This window comes from Rhineura floridana, chromosome 10, assembly GCF_030035675.1.
Source record: "Rhineura floridana isolate rRhiFlo1 chromosome 10, rRhiFlo1.hap2, whole genome shotgun sequence".
NCBI lineage: Eukaryota > Metazoa > Chordata > Lepidosauria > Squamata > Rhineuridae > Rhineura > Rhineura floridana.
This window is the reverse complement of record NC_084489.1, coordinates 18,210,843-18,232,773: the sequence shown is the minus strand read 5'-3', so window position 1 is coordinate 18,232,773 and position 21,931 is coordinate 18,210,843. Positions and strand designations below refer to the sequence as shown.

At 41.3% G+C, this 21,931-nt stretch overlaps 1 protein-coding gene across 1 annotated transcript; it reads left to right on the top strand.

Moving 5' to 3' along the window:
* The first annotated feature begins 4,845 nt into the window (after window positions 1–4,845).
* On the top strand, window positions 4,846–18,916 carry CRTAP (cartilage associated protein). The gene is made up of 7 exons (XM_061586704.1): window positions 4,846–5,686; window positions 7,278–7,427; window positions 9,252–9,423; window positions 10,865–10,993; window positions 11,856–12,001; window positions 12,603–12,686; window positions 18,260–18,916. The coding sequence occupies exons 1-7, from the start codon at window positions 5,201–5,203 to the stop codon at window positions 18,311–18,313; spliced, it is 1,221 nt and encodes a 406-aa protein (XP_061442688.1). The 5' UTR covers window positions 4,846–5,200; the 3' UTR covers window positions 18,314–18,916.
* Window positions 18,917–21,931: the final 3,015 nt, after the last annotated feature.

Below are 21,931 nucleotides of genomic sequence, written 5' to 3'. Positions count from 1 at the left end.
GCCACAGTCAATGAAGCATCTGATTCTTTTTTTCAGGTACACCAAATGTGACATTAAATGCAGAAAATTCATTGAACTTGTCTGAGAAAATCATAATGTCATTATACAAATATATGGTGCGACCATGTTTGGAATATTGTGCACAGTTCTGGTCACATCTCAAAAAGGATTATTACAGAGCTAGAAAAGTTCAGAAAAGGACAAATGATCAAGGGCTAGAACAAGCCCTCTAAGAGAAAAGGTTACACTTGGGGCTTTTGAGTTTAGAAAAAAGGCAAGTAAGGATATGATGGAGGTGTATAAAATTATGCATGGTGTGGAGAAAGTGGATAGATAAAAGTTTTTCTCCGTCACTCATAATACTAAAACCCAGAGCAATCTAATAAAGCTGAATGGTGGAAGGTTCAGGACAGACAAAAGGAAGTACTTTTTCATACAGCATTGTTAAACTACAGAATTTGCTATGACAAAGTACAGTAATTGCCACAAACGTGAATGGTTTCAAAAGAGGGTTAGACAAATTCATGGAGAACATGGTTATCAATGGCTACTAGGCATGATGGCTGTGTTCAGTCTCCAGTAGCAGAGGCAATATACCTCTGTATACCAGTTGCTGGGAATTACAAAAGGGGAGTGCTGTTCCTCTCATGTCCTGCTTGCGGGCTTCCCATAGACACCCGGTTGGCCACTGTGAAAACAGGATGCTGGGGAGATGCGGCTTTGGTCTGATCCAGCAGGTCTCCTCCTACATTTTTGAGCTTTTTTACAACCAGTAAGGGTGTGGGCAGCAAAATAAAGTCTGCAGTGGCCTGGGATGCTGGCAGCCCTTTCTTCCCTCCTTTCTTCAAGTCAATCCCGACTTATGGCGACCCTATGAATAGGGTTTTCATGGTAAGCAGTATTCAGAGGTAGCTTACCATTGCCTTCCTCTGAGGCTGAGAGGCAGTGACTGTCAGCTCTTCACTGAGACAGCAGTGTCGGTGGGGGTGCAGGCAGGGCTGGAGATTCCTTGGTAATTGCCAGGCCGTAAGTCCTCAGCCGGCAGCTTGGCTATAAATCTGCCAGGCTAGCAAGGAGGAAGCAAGATAAGGGCAGAGGCCGTTCAAAGCTTACGTGCCAAGCCAGAAATCCAGAAGAGACATCTGTGAAGGTCCGGGTCTAGTTTGCTGAGAGATCAGTCCAAGTCAAGGTTCAGGGGTAGGAAGACACACAGTGGTTACACCTGATGTTGTAGTCAGCAACAAGCTGAAGCCAAGGTTTGACTTTTAAGGAGCAGGTTTGTCAGCAGGTGTGAGCCATCAGCGTTTTGGCCTTAAGTGGACAGGCCTGCCCCTCTTCTGCCTGACCTTCTGTTGTCTACGTTCTGCAGGTGAGGGGGGAGTACCCTGTTCACTGTCTGCGTCTGGCTGAAGGGCTTCAGCTGTGTCTGGAGTGCTCTGCAGCTGAGGGGGAGAAGGAGCTGGGTTCTCAGGAGTTTCCTCCATTTCTCCTTCTGGGTCTGCTGCTTCTGGGTCTGCTGTTGTTACTCCCGAGTCATCCTCGTCTGATGAGTCCTCTGACGGGGCCATGACAGTGACTGGCCCAATGTCACCCAGTGAGCTTCATGGCTGTGTGGGGATTCAAACCCTGGTCTCCCAGGTCGTAGTCCAGCACCTTAACCACTACACCACACTGGCTCTCTCTTCCCTCCATAGGCCTGATTAAAATCAACCCTCTCCTCAAAACTGCTATTAGCCCGGAGGGAAAAGTTTCCAGTCATGCAAATGGAAGCTTCTCTTCCAGGGTTAATAACAGCTTGTGCAAGGGCAGTTTTCATCAGGACCAAAATGTATGTATTAAATGCATTTACACATTTAATGTCATATCTGTTTTGGCCCTGAGAATGAAGTATGGTTAGAATCATTGTCCTCTTGAAAACTCCACACTGAGCCAAGACGAATTGTGGGCAGTCAGTTTTGAAGCACTAGCATTTAAAGGGGGCACTATCCACCACTTAAAAACAAATAGTTTTCTGTTCTAAAACAAATTCTCAAAGCCCAGTCCTTATGCATATTTGGAAGCATGTTTCACTGTGTTCAATGCAGCTTACTCTCAAGTAAGCATACATAGGATTGCGGCATTAGGCTTTAAATGGAAACTGTCATATTACAAATTCAAACCCTACTTTAAAAAAATATATCTATTAGGTGGAGCAGTCAACCACCGGCCCTTTGGCCTTGACTAAGGAACTATATTCAGAATTACTAAAGAGATCAATAAATGCCAAAGGGGTAGCCCTCTTGGTATGTGCTGGCAAAAACATTTTTTGTGGCATCCGAAAATCTATCCAATTTATTATAGCATGAGCTTTTGAGCAGAACCCACCTCTTAAGCGGTCATGAGAAATAATAAAATTGTTCTATTTGTGTGTGGATCTTTCAATAGCGAGGTAGCGCCAATCAACTAGGGTTGCCATATTGCCCGGATAGCCGGGTTTTACCTGGATTCTATGCATGCCACCCGGCGCCTGGCTAGCCCCTTACGTGGCCCGGATTCCCAGCTTTAACTTAAAAAAAAATTAAGTTTCTAGGTGGTCCGGTTCTCGAGATATACATAAAAACGTCAGCCACCCCCCTCAACTGTTAAATCTTTCTTTAAACAGTACTGTACTATAGCACTTTGTAGCTTTAACCCCGCCCGTTCAGCATTGCAGCCAATCAGGGATTGTGTTTCAGTTTCATTGACCTCAGGCAGTGTCTAGAAAACAAAATGGTGGTTTCACCCCCCCCCCCCCAGTTTATCTGAAAATCTCATAAATTGGGTAAGTATATACATTTCAGTCAGAGCTTGGGCAGTGTTTTGAAAACCTTCCCAATACTTGCTTTTTGTAAAAGCAATGCTAATCCCATATGCCCAAAGTAAATCCCATTTAATTCAATAGGACTTACTTTGAGTAGACATGGTTATGAATGTGCTGAAAATCAATGGGACTTTGGAGTGAATGTAAAAAAGAATAGTTTGTGTTCTAACTCTTTCTGTCTCCAGTCCTATTTTAAAGCAAGTAGGCAGGGCTTACTTAGGTATTACAGTTTTTATTCTGTAGGAAAGTAATACTGATTTTTTAAAAACTAATACTGATTTTTCTGCAATGACCAGCTGGTTTGACAATAAACTATTATATGGGCCGTATGTATTTATACATCTGCAGTGTGTGCATGTGCGTGTATGGAGTCTTTCCAACACCCCTGTGAAGTAGGGTTGGAAACCAAGGCAGCTCACAACAAGAAATAAAGCCATTTAAAATCCAATAACCATAAAACAAGTATAAACAGTTGCAAAACAGCGTAAAGTGGCATGATTCGGAATTTTGGGTTGTGTGAATGAAGTTGCTTATCACTTGAGGTTGCAGTTCTGTCCCTGTTTGAGTAAGCCCCACTGAATACGCTGGGACTTGCTTCTGAATAAATAAACTTAGGATTGCACTATAAATATCTTTACAGTTTGTGTAAATAATAAATATATTTGATAGTCATGCTTATATACATATTTCTTCATTCATCATCTTTTTGGTTTTTGGTTAGGAATCCTGACTGGTTGTGAGATGCTTAGTTTTTTGCCTTACTCATAAGAATCTTGTTGTGGCTGGTATGGTATTACATTTAGGAAAATGTTACTGCCTTCTGTTTTTTTTTCCTATTTGCATTTCACTTATTTTTAACCTCACTCCGTTACAGCCATAGAAGCAACAGCAGCATATGCAAGATAATTAACTCCCATTAGTGATAAGAACAAGAATTTATAATTATTATTTCAATTAAAACAAGAGGCTTATCAATACTTTGAAGAGGACCAGATATTTATTTTCTTTCTGAGCCCAGGACTGGGTCTTTCATGATGCCCAGGGAGCAGGAGAGTAGTCGATAAGACAGACATCCTGGCATTGGTAATCTAATTAGCAAGGTATGTGTGGGGTTGTTGCACACTTCCAGGCCCAGTTTCATTTTGAGTATGGAGGTGGAACCTGTGTAGATGTGGTTGATCAAAGCGAGAAGAAATTTTGAGTTAAGCAAAGCTCTGCTTTTATAAAACCTAAGAAACATACAGATACTTTGAATGTCTGAGTGCCCGCACCAGTGGAATACTGGAGGAACTTGTAAAACTTGCTGCAACAGTATTTAGAACGGAGCATGTGGTGTGAAAGACTCCTTTTCCTAACAGTTTGGCTTGTTTTTCTTCACCCACCACATCTCTGAAATATATCGTATCTGTAATGGTTAACCATGCTAAAAAATGTAAATAAGTTTATTTCGGTCAATGACCAGCAAAGGTAACCATACTGCTGCCCTGACTTACTTTATGTTTGTTGCTATTTTGTGTTTTTATTATGTTTTTATACTGATTGTGTATTTTTATTGTTTTTATTATATTTGTAAGCTGTGCTGAGCTCTGTTTTTAACAGCAAAAGGGCAGGATATAAATTCTCTTAATCAATAAATACTCCATAGTGTTGGAAACTAGAGTCTAGGCATTTAGGGCTGAAAATGTTGCTTTTAAAAAAAAGATTTCTCACATCTTTCCCCAGTTTTTGGTGGTAATTCCTAGGCACAAAAACAAAACAACTGGACAATCCAAATATTAATATGCAAATATTTGCATTATGCAAATATTTGCATAATATACAAATTAACCTGCCCGGATTTGTGGAACTGGAATATGGCAACCCTACAATCAACCCACTCTTCCTCCGAAGCAAAAGGGTGCAATTCTTATTGAGAAAAAATAAGATGGAGAAAGCGTGCATAAAAAGGCCACTCCAGCTTGGAACGGTGTTATCTGTTGGCTTTCTTTCTCTCCAAAAATATCGCCTCCACAGATATTCCACAGATAGGAATGCCAACACAGGGAGACGCCGAGCGTCTGAGGAAGAAAGAGTTGTAGAGAGACTGCTGCTGGAACCAGCTCTTTCTCAAGCCTAACTTCGTATAACTCTGCTTCTCCTCTTTGTCTCTCCCCGTCGCTTATTCTCTCGGCTTCGTTGGAAAACGGGCCGCCTGCCAGTCAGCCCGCCGGCCCACACGCCGCACCAGGAGGAGGGCTCTTCTCACACGTCAATCCTCTATTATCCCCGCCTGGTCCCTCAGAGTTGGTTGGAGAGACTCTGAACTTTTTCCCCGTCTCCCTTTTGCTACGTGGTGTCCGGTGGTTTTACAAGTAAGGAAGGATGTGGAGCCGCCGGCTGCTCCTGGCGGCGTTCTGCCTCGTCTTGCCCGGGGTGCAGGCTCAGTACGAGCGCTATAGCTTCAGGAGCTTCCCGCGCGATGAGCTGATGCCCTTGGAGTCCGCCTACCGCTATGGCCTGGACCAGTATAGCAATGAGAACTGGCCGGAGAGCGTCAGCTACCTGGAGGTGAGCCTGAGGCTTTACCGCCTCCTGCGGGACAGCGAGGCCTTCTGTCACCTCAACTGCAGCTCCGTCCGTATGGAGAACACAGAGGCCGGCGCGGACGGCCAGGGGCTTCTGCCGCCTGACCGCTTCGACGGCTTCCCGGAGTTGCGCTACTTTGGGGACATGCTGCGCAGGGCACAGTGCCTCAAACGCTGCAAGCAAGGACTCCCGGCCTTCCGCCAATCCCAGGCCAGCCGGGAAGTACTTGAGGAATTCCAGCGCCGCGACCCGTACAGGTTCCTACAGTTTGCCTACTTCAAGGTATGATGCCTTCCTTTTCTCGGGCCCGCCCCTCCCCCTCCAAGCTCCGCCCCTCCCCCTCCAAGCTCCGCCCCTCCCCCTCCAAGCTCCGCCCCCTCCTGCATCTCTAGGCTTTCCAGTTTGTTTGCAACTCTGTACCTTCATCTACTGCACCGAACAATTGATACTGGTTTTAGAACATATGAAAAGCCCTGCTGGATCAGGCCAGAGGCCCATCTAAATCCAGCATCCTGTTCTCACAGTGGCCCACCAGATGCCTGGAAGGCTGCAAGCAGAACCTGAGTTCAGCAGCATTCTTGCGTTCCCAGCAACTGGTGTTCGGAGGCATGAAGCCTCTGCCAATGGAGGGAAAACATAGCCGTTGTGATTAGTAGCTTGCTGTTTGTTCACTTGTGTCCTGCCACTGGGTTGCCACTTCTTTTGAAAAGTGGACATTGCCTGTGGGCGTTTTAACAGGTTAAAAAGCAAGCAGAAAACAGGTGAAGTTTTCCCTAACGCTCTCTCTCTGGAAGAAAAGGTTTCTGTGTTTGTTTTTGTCTGTTATGCAGATGTTAGAAGCACAATATACAAATAGTTGGCAATGCCAGTCCATAACCCATGCTCAGTTATACATTCCACATCTTGACCCATCATCCATCTTCACACATGGGTGCTATGCTTCCCTTCCTGCATGTTATACTACAGGCTTGTGCATAGTATTGCCATGCCCAGCACATATTCTTTCCACAGACCCATCGTCATTTCCTCAGATCCATCATCCGCTTTTCCTAAGCCTGGGGTCAGTTGCTATATCTCAGCTTAACCTACCTCGTAAGGTGTTGTGACAGTAAATGAGCTGATCATCATATATGTCATCCTGAGCTCCTTGGAAGAAGGGCAGGATACAAATGTGATAAATAAATACATGATGTTCTACATATACACCTCGTACCACTTTCCCATACATCCAGGATTTTGTTTATTAGTTTATTTTGCTTTTTAGCTAATTGGTCATTAATTGTAACCTGCTCACTCATGCCACAATCCAAGAGATTCTGTTTGTTTCAACACTGCTTCCTATACCACTTCACACCTCATGCGGCCCACAGCTATGCTCCTGCATGTACCTGTGGATTCAACAGTCAGCCTCACAGCATACCGCTTCTTGATTCCCAGTTGCACCCATCATTCAATCAGTGTTTGTCTCTTTCCATTCATACAGATGCTACTAGACATCTTCACCATGCTCCACATGCCAGTCCAGCTATTACACACTCCCACCACTTGCCTCAAGATAATGCTCAACTCATTGTTATTTCACGTCTTGCCACTTTATAGTGCACCAAAGTGCACATTGCCTGCCCCATACTTCCATTACTTGACTGTTGGATTGTTTTTTCTGTAACATCTATCATACACTGTTTTTGCATTTTTCTGGATCCCTTATCTGGATCTTGTTATTTGCATAATTTTACTGTATTTGACGTTCTTTTCTGATAAGAGTGAACATTCCAGCTATGCCTATATTGGAGCTCTAGGAGAAAGTTTATAAAATGTAAGCAATTTTTTCAAAAATAAGTTTCTAACCTATTTCTTAATCCTTTTTGGCTAGGCAAATAACCTTCCAAAAGCCATTGCAGCAGCACACACATTTCTTCTGAAACATCCTGACGATGAGATGATGAAAAGGAATATGGCATACTATAAAAGCATGCCCGATGCTGAAGACTATATTAAAGATTTAGAAACCAAATCATACGAGGTATTTTCCCCATCCTATTTATGTCTCTGAACATCTCTATAAAGAAATCTAGAAACTAAGGCCCTTCTGTTCTCTTAATTTTATTTTGCCTACAGTTTCCCATCCAACTTGCTATGCCTCTTGCAACCCAGTTTTAACCACGTTTACCTGGAAATGTCCTGTTTAATTCAGTGCTCAGCACTGTGTTGGTGCAACAAGTGGGCTTCATCCTGACATTGTGAATTGGATCCTGATGATACTGGCCACTTCGCTGTTCCTTATGCACAATGTCTCTCTTCCCAATTTTATAGCAGAACATCACTTCTGATCTGCTCTGCCAATGTGCCTTTTTTCTAGCTATATCACAAGGTCAAAATGCTTTCGATGGTATATCAGCACATGTAACTCTTTGCATTCAGTGTGCATAACTATGAGCGGACAAGATTGCAGAAGTGCGAGACTGAGGAAGCTCAAATTTTTAATTTGTTGAATATTTTAATATAATAGGTTGAATATTTAATACTGTATTGGTCAGGGCTATAAGCTGATATTTTATTAGTGGGAAAATAACTTAGAATCTTGTACCTGACTGCAATCAAGTATGGAAAGTACTTTTAAAATCTTGGGAGGAGAAGCAAGAGAGTCTGTCAGAAAGTGACAGTTGAAAAGAGTTATGGCAAAGAATAGGAAGATTGAAGACAGGGAGTTTTTTAATATAGAAAAAGGTATTTATGGTAAAAAAAAGTTGCAATGACTGCAATGGTTATCAAAACCATTATAGAAACAGAGTAACAAGCTTTCTACTGTTAGACAGTTGAACAGTAGTTTAGCTGCTTTATCCTAACTAAGCCTTGTAATCAGCATTGCTTGGGAATTCGAAGAAACCAAAAAAATCAGTGCAGTTTTGAAATCAGTGGTTCAAATCAGTGCAGTTTTGAAAGGTCCAGTCCACTGACTTTCAAAATGGCATTCACTTGTATCCAGATATAGATGAAAACTTGCTTCTTTATGTCAGGAACTACCATGCAGACTTTGGTTATAATATCCTGAGGTGTACAGATGCATAGGAAACAGACAACTTTCCAAAATACATAGTAGCTCATGTTGTTGAGAAAACATGTCACATCTCATAACTGCTTACCAAGGGGATAGAAAGTGAGTTCTTTAACACAGGACATTCCTAGAAGAGAGGCCAGTTTGCATGTAATGCTAAGCCAAACCATGGCTTAATGCAAACAAGCAAACGTGCAGAGCTCCTGAGAGATTGTGGCCACTTCACTCCTCCCCTGGTCCTGCTAGTGCTGTGCTACTCAGGGCTAAGCCTTGGATTGGTTTAGCGTTATTCCATATGCAGGCCCATTGCTGGTCTCCCCCAAACAAACCATGAGTGGTAAACTAAGAACAAACCTTGGCTGCAGCTCTTAAGTTGTCTAGAGTGGACATAACGTTATACCATGCCTTAGCCCTGTGTAGCATGACAGCACCAGGCTCAAGGGAGGAGCCCAATGGCCGCAATCTTCTCTCTGGAAACCTACACATTTGCCCATTAATACAAAGACATGGTTTGGCATAACATTATGTGTGAACAAGGTCACAATGAATTTCAGAATGTATATTTGAGGTGCAGCTAAAAGAAGACTGAATGGCTGGTGACAATGAAACAATGAAGAGGTTGTTGGTAGGGAGGGAGTCAATGAATGCCCCCATTGGAGCTGCTACCAGGGCAAGATAAGTAGTAGGAGACTGAAGTGCTGCTGTCTATTCTGCTGCAGTTATACAGCCTTTAATCAAACCATTCAAATCAAATCTATGGTGCTTCCTTACAATTTCTTCTGGTCTCCTCAGAATCTCTTTGTCAGGGCAGTAAGGGCATACAATGGCGAAAACTGGAGGACTTCCATCACAGATATGGAGCTGGCTCTTCCTGATTTCTACAAAGCCTATGATGATTGCATAGCTGCCTGTGAAGGGTCCCGGGAGATCACAGATTTTAAAGAATTCTATCTTTCTATAGCAGGTGGGTGGTCAGCTGTGTCCTACAATAGGAAAGGGATTTTTGAAGGATTTCTTCGTCTCCTCAAATAACCTTACTTGATGTGCGCTATTTATGGATTTCCTTTTGGATAACACTAGCTGTCGGTGTGGGTTTAAACATCAGGAGACAGCTGGGAAAGAGGAGAGAAAGAAAGAATTGATAACATAGTAGGTGGTGTCAGATCTAGGTACTAGTTGTCCAGGCAGTCATATAAATGGGTAACTAGTTTCTTCAAATAATAAATTGTGAGGAAAATGGATACAGCACATGTTTCAGAGCTAGAATTATATTAAAGCTGAGTACTATTATAGAATTATATTAAATCAGAGTACTAAACAAAGTAGGCTGGGGATGGGAAAATAGGGACATTCATTACATCCTCATACTTTATGTTCTAGGTGTTCCCCTAATCAACCCAACTCTTCTTGCACTCTCTGTTTTGCTTCATCCTTCCTGTTCTGTACATAAATTAATTCTGTCCTGTCATGCAATACTACCAGGGAAAAATCTGGGAAATTAGGCCTTGATTGAAGTCAGTAGCAAAACTTCAATTGTTTTCTGACCAATATCATTGAAATTATACATCATGATATATAATTCTGCTTCAAATTGAGGAAAACAGTGATATTAAAGTAACAAGCCATAGTTACATAGCTGCTAGGGGGCTAATTACATGGTATGTGCAAATGCGGGTCAGGCTATAGCCAGCCCAAAAGTTCAGGGGGGCATCAAAAAAAGTAGGGAGGGCAGAATATTTTCCTGTAATATAATTATTTTAGTGAAAAAATTAGGAGGGTATAAAAATTTTAGGGGGGCAGGCCCACCTAGTCCCCCCCCCCCGGCTGTGGGCCTGACACAGAAAATAGTTTTTTTTTTTTTTTTTAAAGGCAGCTGCAGAGGAGGAAGGACTGAAGAGAAAGAGACTGAGCCCTTAACTTTCCCCCCAGTGTTTTCTACTCTTAAGTATCCCCCCACTCACACACACACTGTGTTTTTCCTTATAGGTCAGTACACATTTAAGTGCTGCCATTTCATGCAACAATCCCACTCTGTCTTTGCAGATTTTCCCTTTTAAAAAAACAGCAGCAGCCACGGCCCTGCATTGATGCTTCATGTAACATGTAGTTGTTCCTTAGAAAATTCTCCATGGCTAAACAGTATTATAGCTCTCTCTTTCTCTCTCCCCCTCCCCATTATTACTAAATAAAGCCATGAAATGCCAAGAACATGAATTATGTTAATATCAGCATTCAGCAATAAATTCACCATAATTAATAATGGTTAGTTCTCCTCTTCCTTTTCTAGGCATCTGTCAGTTAGAACCTGTAGGTGGCACTAGGATCGAATGTAAACTTTGTTGAGAATCGTGTACTGCTGTTTATTATAAACAACTATGTAATGTTCAGAACGTGTTCTTCTTCAGATTACTACATTGAAGTTCTTGAGTGCAAACTGAAGTGTGAAATTGATCTCACACCTGTCATAGGAGGCTATGTTGTGGAAAAATTCGTAGCAACCATGTACCACTACTTGCAGTTTGCCTATTATAAATGTAAGTAAGTGCTCGAAACTGAAATTCGAATTGGTTCTATCATTTTTAAAAAAATACCTTATTCACTTGTTTAATATGATTAAAATGCTTCTGTTTACTACAGAAGAAAATCTCTACAAGACCTCTGCTAGCAAAGCTGGACTTCAGCATCAAGATTATATATTTAAAATAGATCTCCATCTTCTGCAGGGCCTTAAAAGTCCCGGCTCTAGTAGAACCTCCTTACCCAGTATTGACTATACTATTATTTGTAGGTTTGCAAAATTGAAAGCAGAAAGCTCCAGTCATTTTACTGTGTAATAAATTCACATTGTTTTCATTTCTTGAGCACATTAGGAAAACAATGGTAATCAATGCTGTCTGAGAAAATAGCACTAGCTCTATCTACATATCGAAGTGATGCCATCACCATTATAATGAAAGGACATATACCTGCATTCTGATTTTGAGGCTTGTCTGTGAAATTCTGTTTTGCCATGTTGTAAGCATATAGATTTTACAATTAGACTGAGGAATATGCATGTGCGCACATGCATGTATACACCACCATGCATATGTGCACATCCCAAATATGTGGGTTAAAATTGCAGAAGTATCAACTACAGTAGGGCCCCACTTATACGGCGGGTTAGGGACCAGGCCTCCGCCGTAAAGCGGAAATCTCTGTAAAGTGGAACCCATAGACTATAATGGGGCTATGGCGTGAAAATGTTGCAAAATACCGCAAAATCGGCTTTAAAAGGGGGAATTTCCTGCCGCCGCATTAGCGGAATGCCACAATGCGAAGCGCCAGTAAGCGGGGCCCTACTGTACTTAACAGTGTCTTTTGAGAAGCTGACTTTTTTGTTTCATATTAATTCAGTGAATGATCTGAAGAACGCAGCATCATGTGTCGTTAGTTATATGCTGTTTGACCAGAAAGATGAAGTGATGAAACAGAATCTAGTCTACTATCAATATCATAAAGACAAATGGGGACTCACAGATGAAGACTTCCAGCCTAGACCTGTAAGTGAAATGTCGGGCCTATCACAGTCTGTATTCGATCCTGCAGCCTTATGGATAGACAAGCCTCAACATTTTCAGTCTATACACTCGCCCTGGCATCCCTGCCACTGCTATTTGGCAAGAATGAGGATCATCCAGCCATCTCCCCAACTTGAAAGCTACATAGGTAGGCAGGGTGCATCCAATCATGTGGCAATCCTTGCCCCCTCCCAGCTTCAAGGTTGGGAAGACGGCTTCCTCAGCTGCTCAAGAGACACAGTGCCCAGCAAGGTCCCTGCCGGCTTTCCCACAGAAGAGCCTGGTAGGGAGCTTTCTTGGCTGCTTGAAGGTGAAGCACCCGGCACGTCTCGCCTTGGAGCACCCATGCTAGCAAGGTCCCTGCTGGCTTTTCCTGCAGGAGGCCTGCAAGAGGCCTCTTTCCTGCTGGGGAACATAGCTAGTGCAAAACTGTAGAGCCTTGTGGTATAGCAGTCAAGGGTAGTAGATATACTAGAACAAGCAACATTTCCACCATGCATGCATAAGGCTGTGTTAACAGTGAGGTTTTTTAGACGATATACTGCTATTAAGGTGACATGGAACTTTGCTGTTCTCTTTCTAGGAAGCTGTTCGCTATTACAATATAACAACACTTCAGAAAGAAATGTATGAATTTGCTAAAGAGAATGTGATGGATGATGATGAAGTAAGTCAAATAGACTAATACCATTATTTACATAAAAATCCATGGTGGTTTACAGAAATGAAGGGCTAGTTGTAATGTGTTAGTATGGTTGTCACCTTTTTACCCACCCTCGGCTCTGCTGTTTTTCATTTTCTTTTAAAAGCAGCCTGAGGTGGGGTGAGGTTTTTGTCACATACAGAGCTTGGAAAAGTTACTTTTTTTGAACTACAACTCCCATCAGCTCCAGCCAGCATGGCCACTGGATTGGGCTGATGGGACTTGTAGTTCAAAAAAGTAACTTTTCCAAGCTCTGGTATATCCAAGTAAAGAAACATTTCATGTGTTTAATGAGTGACTGTTATTTAAGGGCACAAGAGCAGAGCCAGGAAAAAAGGTGGCAACCTATAAGAATGTAAGACAAGCCTGCTGGATCAGGCCAAATGGCCCATCGTCCAGCATCCTGTTCTCACAGTGACCAACCAGATGCCTGTGGGAAGCTCACCAGCAGGACCTAAGCACGTGAGCCCTCTCCCCTCCTTCAGTTTCCAGCAGCTGGTATTTGGTAGTATGCATGTTGTGGTAACACATAACTCATCATAAGTAATTTCCAATTTATCAAAAGTGAAAACCTCTGATAAATGGAAACTTGCAAAGGAGCTAAAACCTTGCTATAGTTTTATACAGTACTGATCTGATGTGTATGACTTTGCAGTAACTGGGGAGCAGGCAGGTAAACTATCTTCCTCCTTGGCTCCCTCCCATTCCTCCCGTTTCCTAACAGAGAACGAAGTGTCTCTGTTGCCATTGTAATGGAACCAGCCTGCCTTTCATCGTGTTCTCTCTCTGTGGCTGTTCTGCTGAAGCGATGAGGACAGTGTTGAGGCATGTGGTCACACGCGCAACTTCTCATGGCATCCCGGAGGATCCTACTCTTAACTGGTGTATATAAGGCCTATTGGGGATCCCTTTGAGACTTGCACTTTCACTTGTTTTCTTTTGGCAGCACTTCCTTCACTAAAAAGCTAGCACAGTTTTTGTTTTGTTAAACTTTCATGTTTGTACTGATTTGTATAGTTTTTGGTGTTTTGGGAGGTAGGTTGCAGCAGTCAGTTTCAGTTTTGTTGTGGTATGGAAAGCATTTTCCCATGTGCTCAAATTAACAATTGAGTGTGTGGTTTTCACCTGCTTTGTAACAATACCTGAGAGAGTAGGAACAACTAAGGCATAGTCCAGGCTAATACATACCCACTCAACTGGTTGTGTTTGAGAGAGGAGCAGAACAATCATAGACTGTCCCAGAAACAATTAGAATGGCAGAGCCCCTGCCGCATCCAGATCCCTGCTAGCCAGGGTAGAATGTGGGTGATGGTTTGGGGGGAATCAATGACTGGCTTCCAGAATGTCCCATTTCAGGGTCTGTACACCAGCTACCACCAGCAAGAGAATAATTGGCAGTAGCCTCCAGGGCTGTGGAGTCGGAGTTGTGGAGTCGGAGTCGGTAGAAAATAAAATTAATAATTTAAATTTTTTGTTATAATGTATTTTAAGGTCTTTTTATGATGTTTTAAAGTGTTTTTAGTGTTTCTGTTTGCCGCCCTGGGCTCCTGTTGGGAGGAAAGGCGGGATATAAATCAAATAATAAATAAATAAATAAATAAATAATATACATTTGACATTTATGGAGTCAGAGTCGGACAGTAGAAAAATAGAGGAGTCGGAGTCGAAGGTTTGATGTACCGACTCCACAGCCCTGGTAGCCTCCCATTATTTGGGTGGAGTTCAGGACTTTGCTACAGTGGAGCCCCCCCCCCCAGACATGAGCAGCACTCTTGACCACCTGCAGAGAGGGGCCTGCACGTTACCCCGACCCACCCATACCACCATCAACAGCCATCAACATTAGGGCAGGTTAGGATTGGTGCCCAAGGCTGCATATAGATATACCTGGAAACAGAAGCAGGGTCAGAGTCTTTTGCTGCAGGGTAAGTTCCACCTTCATTGGCTTTTGCTCCTGTAATGACACACACACAGCCTTTGGATCCAGCACTGTCCCCCATCCCATGGGGATTAGATGACCACTTTACTTTTAGTTTCTGGGTTTTCCCCCCTTCAGTTAACCTGTACTGTTCTCAGCTTAAATATAGCATCGTGACTGATACAGGTGCCAGCCAATCAGCACATGGCATAATCCTGTTCTAATAGGGGGGTGGAGTGGCTTTATGATTGATATAAACAGCTGGCCAATCAGTGCTGAGCAAATTTGGCTTTTACTCAATAAGTTCCCCCCAAGCTTGATATGGGGAATAAGGTGGCATGATGTATGTCACAACTGCAGCGAGTTTACTTCCACAGCAGGATCATGACTGAAATTATGTTTGACTGGACACACCCTCAGAATGACCTCTTTTGTTAATAAAAGAAAAAGTTATTTCATTTTTTTAGGCTGTTAACATACTACAAAGACCAATAGGAAAAATATTTGTGCAGTTGCCACTTTGTGGGATTATTTGAAAGGCTGGCATAGTTAAAAAGAGCATGTTAGTGCTCATGAGGGAGAACCAACTTTTGTAGTTGTGGGGATGATACAGGAGGGGATGATACAGGCATTCAAAGAAACCAAACTCAGTTATCAACATGGCTGGCTACTAGTGTTATAGTTTTATAGCCATCCTATTCAAAACATTTTTATTCCATCTTTCAGTTACAATATTTTTAAGGGTGGCTTAGGAAAAGAAATGATATTTGATGACAGTACACAAATATAAAACTACAAAATAGTATGAAATAAATTAGCAGATAACAAGAAAAAAAGTTATGAGAAACAAAACAACATTGCCAGCAAGCAGCTAGACACGTTTAAAAGCCTATGTCAATATATACAAGACATTGACTTTGGCACTTGGGGGAGAATATTCCATAACTGAGGCACCACAATTAAAAGGTCCCTTCCTCAGCTGCTGCCTGCTTTATCTGAAATGTTGGGGGCACTAAGAGAAGGGCTGCAGATTATGAATGTAATAATCAGACAGGTTTGTACGGAACTTGGTGGTCTTTATATACCTTCTCTTCCCTGCTGAATGCCATGTATTTTATTTTTATGAGATTTGTTCTGTTGCCTTCCAATATATATTTCCATGCTGGGTGTTGCAGGATATTAATTGGAGCTCCCTCTAGTCTGAGTGAAGTTATAAGGGAAGCTGAATGCACCCAGCCTCTTGCTGGACATTCTAAGCACACACGAGACTGTCAATGTTCAGACCAGCAGGAAAACTAGTAAGCATATGTTAAAAAGAGAGCCTTTCCATGGAGTTGATACTTGTGAAGTATTTGCTTGGCTGGTTGCAAATTACTTACTCTATTCCAGTTATGCATTCCTGAGAAAGGGGTGATGTTCCTTTGTCATGAAAGTGCTGATGAGAAAATGATGGCAATCTATCATCTTTTAATGAAACAGTAGAATTGACTCCCTCTCTCCATAACATTTAGGTAGACTAACCTGTGTTTTGACATTGTCACAATATGCATTTTCCTGCTTTCTTATTGTATTAATGGCTGCTGCAGAAATAAAACATGGAGAAATGACACAGGTAAGTGCACCTAAATGTTACAGGAAAAAGCTGGAGACCTTGACATAGGGATGCCATTTTCAGTGGAGCCCAATTCCAAGGATTGTGCCAAGCCCTAATATTTTGCCATTAGTGCTTGCATTGGCAAGGATGTAGTCAACTGGCTGTTAGTTCAGTTAGAGCAATTATTATCCTGGTCAATCACATCAGGAAAAACAGCATTACAGATACAACATTGCAAAAGCATTTTATGAGGAATAGCTTCACACCCATTTCAGTAAAATTCCTGAAGGCATGCAGAAAGACAAGTGATTATTTTTACCTTTGCACATGTCTCCATGTTGGGGGGATAATGAATCAAGGTTACTGGATGAGAATGTGAGTACTTATTTTCACTAGTTTGAATTTTTTTGTGTGTTATTTTCATGGTAATTGCACCTTCCACAAATATTTATGCATGCCTGCAGTATTTTGAAGGCCATTTTTGTTATGACAAACTGCTCACTTACTAGGAAGGTAAATCATAATTGACAAGAGCCTATTTATTGACCTGACTATGTAAAGGTTTCAAGTGAGCTAAAAGCAAAACAAACAGTTGTCCTTCAGAAAATTGAAACCACTTCACAATTTTACAAAAGGTCCAACAAGCTTGTGGGGAAAAAGAACAGCAGCTTGTCCAATCAGCTATCATCCAATTAGTCTTCTCTAACTGGAAGTAGCAGAGATGCCAAGAAGACTAGAATTTAGAGGAAAAGTAGGCTCAGAATATATACCAGCATATTTTCACCAATGCTATACCAGCTACTAGACCCTGCTGGTTATGCCATGGCTGGTGGATTGCGAGCTGGTGACAACATGGAAGCTTTTTCCACAGTGGCACCAGCTAACTGGAATACCCTCCCCGCTACAAACTGAGAGGCATCATCTGTGACATGTTTTTAGATGCCTAATTAAAAAAAATTGTTCAGGCATTTCCTCACACTTTTTGGGTTGTACTGCTCACAACTTTCAGTAATTTGTCTCCAGATTTTATTGTGATATTGATAGTATGTATTTCATTTATTTGTATTTTAGATTTGCGATTTTTATGGTTTACTTCGTAACCCACGTTGGGATTTTTTATAACAAGCAGTCTATAAATTGAATGAATGAATAAATAATTTATTATTGATTTCTTACCCACCCAGGGTGGGTTACAACAATAAAATACACAATTATAAACAAATAAAACTCTTACAACAATAAAAAATGTAAGAAGTTAAAAATAATTCCATATATAAATTGATTTTTTAAAATTCCATATATAAAAGCAATTAAATACATTTTATGGTTCCAAAATAGATGTATATATTGCCCTCTTCACCCTCCATGGTATGCTAAGGCCATTGTGGGTCTGAAAGGGATATTATAGCAATGATGATCTGGGATTCCAAGGTGAAACCAGGACAATCCTGTATTTGTGTCTGCCCCTTGCCAATAATTAGTTGCAATTTTGTTTTCAGCAGTACATAGCATTCTGCATCCTCATTTTTTATACTGCAGGATGTGGAAAGATCCAACATTCAAATAAATACAGAATCTCATAGTTTGGAAATTACTTTCTATGGAAAGGAAACAAATAGGGTTGCCAACCAACCAGGAAAAAAACCCAGCCTTGCCTGCTAACAGCAGCTTGAGTTACAGAAATCAGCAGTTGAAGCTTTTCATGATATGGAAATAAGGATTATTACCTGCTCATAACTTCATACCAAGATGTTGTTAGAGCACAGGAGTGGGAAGAGGTAAAAAGTGGTAACCCTAGAAGCATGCACCCAGTTCAGAAACCCACTCTCAGTCATACCATCTTTAAAGTTAAGAAATGTATTAACCATTCAGGTCCCTCATCAGGAGAAACCTTTATCCTGTTTGACTATACTTGGCTATATTTTCATCTCTACCAGATAGAATTTTTTCTTCATTTAAAATGTATTGTCCCTAAATGTGTACACTGCACAGAACTCACCTATTCTCTGTTGTAATCTATTCTAGGGTGAAGTAGTGGAATACCTTGATGAACTCCTGGAAGTAGATGGAACACAGTGACTCTTAACAACTTTTTAAAAATGAGTTTTAAGAAGTGAATGCCCACCATTGCTCCTTCACATCTCCATGTGTCACCTTTACTCAGGAGTTAGAAATACCTCAGATCTGTATCAAGCTTGCTCAGATGTCACTTGCATCATCCTGTGAGTTTTCCACCATGCCACTCACTTGGTTTTCCTTTTTTGAAAAGTGGTTTTTTAAAAATATCATTAGGTATTTTTGAGCAATCACCAAGCTTCTTTTTGTTCATTCAGCTCAGCAAATTCATCACAACTTGGGAGAAGCACAAACATTAGTAGAATGTAATCAAATAAAATAAGAATTAAGTATTTTTTAATCTGATAAAATTGACGCAGTGGCCCACATCATACACTCATTCAAACCATGGCTGTTTATAAACTAAGCACCCCTCCATCGTCCCTCCCTTCCTCCCATCACATGCTGGCTTATTATCCCTTGTTTGTTAATTGACATTAAGCCAGAGTTACCTCAACATAATAGAACATAATAGGGAATTTTGGTTTAATACAAGCCAGGTCTTTGCACCAAAGGAGTAGAGGAGCTAGGGAGGGAGGAGTAGAGGAGCTAGGGAGGGAGGGAGGGAGGAGTAGAGGAGCTAGGGAGGGAGGGAGGAGTAGAGGAGCTCGGGAGGGAGGAGCAGTTTGCCTGATGCATGTCCCAGCTTTACAAACCATGATTTATAAAGTCTTGAATCAGTCTTAATTACTCTGAAGTAATTAAATTGGCTTTAGTGAGACCCCTGGAGGAAACAGATTGTGACCCTACTGAATCTAAAGCAGGGGTGCCCAACCTTTTTTGGTCTGAGGGCCAAAACATTTTCTATAAGGTAAGTACTTTTAATTTTAACGCATTTAGCTGAGGCTTTGGTTATATGCCCCTGGTAAGATAGTGGGACTTAGGATATTTTAGGGTTTGAGTTTTAAAAATAAAAGCTGTAATTCATTTTCTGCTTCTGCTAATGAAAACTACAATGGAGTTAAATTCCAGAAAAGTGGCTGTGTCCGCTGGTTTGTAAGTTTGCGAGAAGCAAGCCCTAGAGAAGCTACTTTCTGGTTCCTTCTTTCTTACATAATGTCCAAAATCCAGACTTATGCATGTTGCCCATGGCAAATACTGTGATATGCTTCAAAAATTACATTAGGTTAGGAATCAAGTTACTTTTTCCTACTGGGATATAATCCCCAGCCCTGCAGCCAACCTTGGGAAACTAGTAAACAGATCCCATATTGGTCCTTCTTAGCTATATTGACCTGTTGGAAATTAGCATAGGTAAAATCACCCTGTCTTAAATGGATCAGATGTACAGAAACACTGCATCTGTCCCCATGAACAAGAGTTGCTTGGATATACTGGTTTATTGTGGCATGAGCAATTTCCTTTCAGATTTAGTCCTGCCAATGATTCTTTACTTGCATGACTAGCTCACCTCAATTATACATGTCCAGTTATTTGAATGGTAAGTCTTGTTGAATCAGTAACGGAAATCAATTATAGTTAAGGGACCAAATTCTGTACTCAGGTACACCAGAGCAAACAATAATTTGTTTGGGAGGAATTATCCTGGTAGGTTGCCCTATAGCAGCCTTTCCCAACTAGTGGGCCACCAGATGTTGTTGGGCCACAATTCCCATCTTTCCTGACCATTGGCAATGCTGGCTGAGGCTGATGGGTGTTGTGGTCCAACAACATCTGGCGGCCCCCTAGTTGGGAAAGGCTGCCCTATAGAGACAATACTGCCTTGATGCTTCAATATGGAACATATGTTACAGATTTATGCTTCTAATTGTTATGGTACAAACACTTATTTATTGTAATTTTGTGTGTGAATTTACTTTGTTTCTTTAAGTACGCATGGAATTTGTTACAACATTAGCTTCCATTTCACACCAACGTTGGCAACTTTTTTACTGGCCTTTATTGCTGTGCTTTTAAGGGCAAGTTGATCTGTAGCCATTATTAGGTGATAATATTTATCTCCATGCTGTGAAAGGCTTCACCTACTGATTTCTGCAGATCAAGCTGCTGTAAAGGCACAGGAGCAGGCCAACCCTCTTTTCTGGTTAATTGGCAATTCTACCAGCTCTTCCTAGTGAAAGCCTAGGTACAAATAGAAAGAACCTTTGCTCTTTTTCTTTTTTGGTCCATTCCCATCTCCCCTCAGTTTTACATTGTTAGTTCAGCAGCCATTACACCCGCTTAACTATTTACACTTTTGTCAGAGTTTTTAATGCTTAAGCAGTTTTTTTATGTTTGTGCTTTGATATTTGAAATGGATGTAGGGTAGCCAGATACAATAGAGAACGCTTTAATAGTTGTGTAGAAGAATTTCAGCAGGTATAGCTTATCATGCGAGTTACACCTGCTGAAATTCTCTCTTCTACATAACTATTAAAGGTGCAGGAGCCCTGTTCTCTATTGCATCTGGCCACCCTAGATGAACATGCTAAAGAAGAAATGAAGGAGAAAAAAAGTGCCTTCATTGAAGTTGCAATAGAGTACATTAATTTATGACTTTTTGAATTGCAGTTGTTGAAATTGTCACTTCGCTGTACTTTATGGAATGCCCTGGTTAAAGTAACACCAGCTGTCTTTATTATTTATTAAAGTCATTTATATACTGCCTTTAAAACAAAGGTTGTCAAGGTGGTGTAAGACATAATAACTTAATCCACTAAAACACATTAAACACAAATATAGTATAAAATGTCATATGTAAGGAGCAATAAAAACTAGTATATCAAAGGAAGTCCTGAGTGAAGATGTAAGTTTTTACTAGCCAACAAAATATCTGTACCGTTGGCACCTGCTAGATATCCATTCCACAAGATGTGTACACCACAGCTGGAGACTGAGGGAGATATCCAACTAAGTCATACCCGGAGTAGACCCCTTGAAATGTACAGATCCACTTAGTCTATTAATTTTAGCGAAACTACACTGAGTATAGCTAACACTGGATATTGCCCTGAATGCAGACTATCTGACATGCTAAATAGCAGTTCTCATTTCTATGTGTGTTCCTATAGCATTAAGGGCTCAGCCCCCACTCCAGTAAAACTCCCATATCTAGTTACTGTTGTAAGACATATTGCATCAGAAAGTTAGTAAATTTTCATCATCTGTTGGTGGCTCCTGCTAGAGTTTCCAACAGTTTTTCTGACACGGGTCCTGTACCAGTAGTCACTGCAAAATTCAGCAGGCGAAATTTTTCCTGGCATTTAAATGCAGTGAGGAAATAAGCTTCACCTGTTGAATATTTGCTCATGGGGAGGGTACTGGCTACCTGAACTGCTCCACTAGTGCACCATAACAACACTGTTGTGAAACTTACAATTCTTGCAGTGAGATATAAGGGAGGGCCATGTTGTCTGTTTAAAGCTCTTTTGAGGAAAGGCGTGATATAAATGTACTTAATAAATAAATAACTGTTTAGGATCTTGGTACCCTTTGGTCTTTAGGGGAAGAGTCACTGAGATTCCTAAAGATTTGCAGACTTCTCTTAATTCGGTTCACCTTTCAAAACATTGATGTTTATGGTAGGTGGCTTTTCAGGAGAGAGGGTACCATGCCTGTCATTTAATTTTTATTAACTGGCTT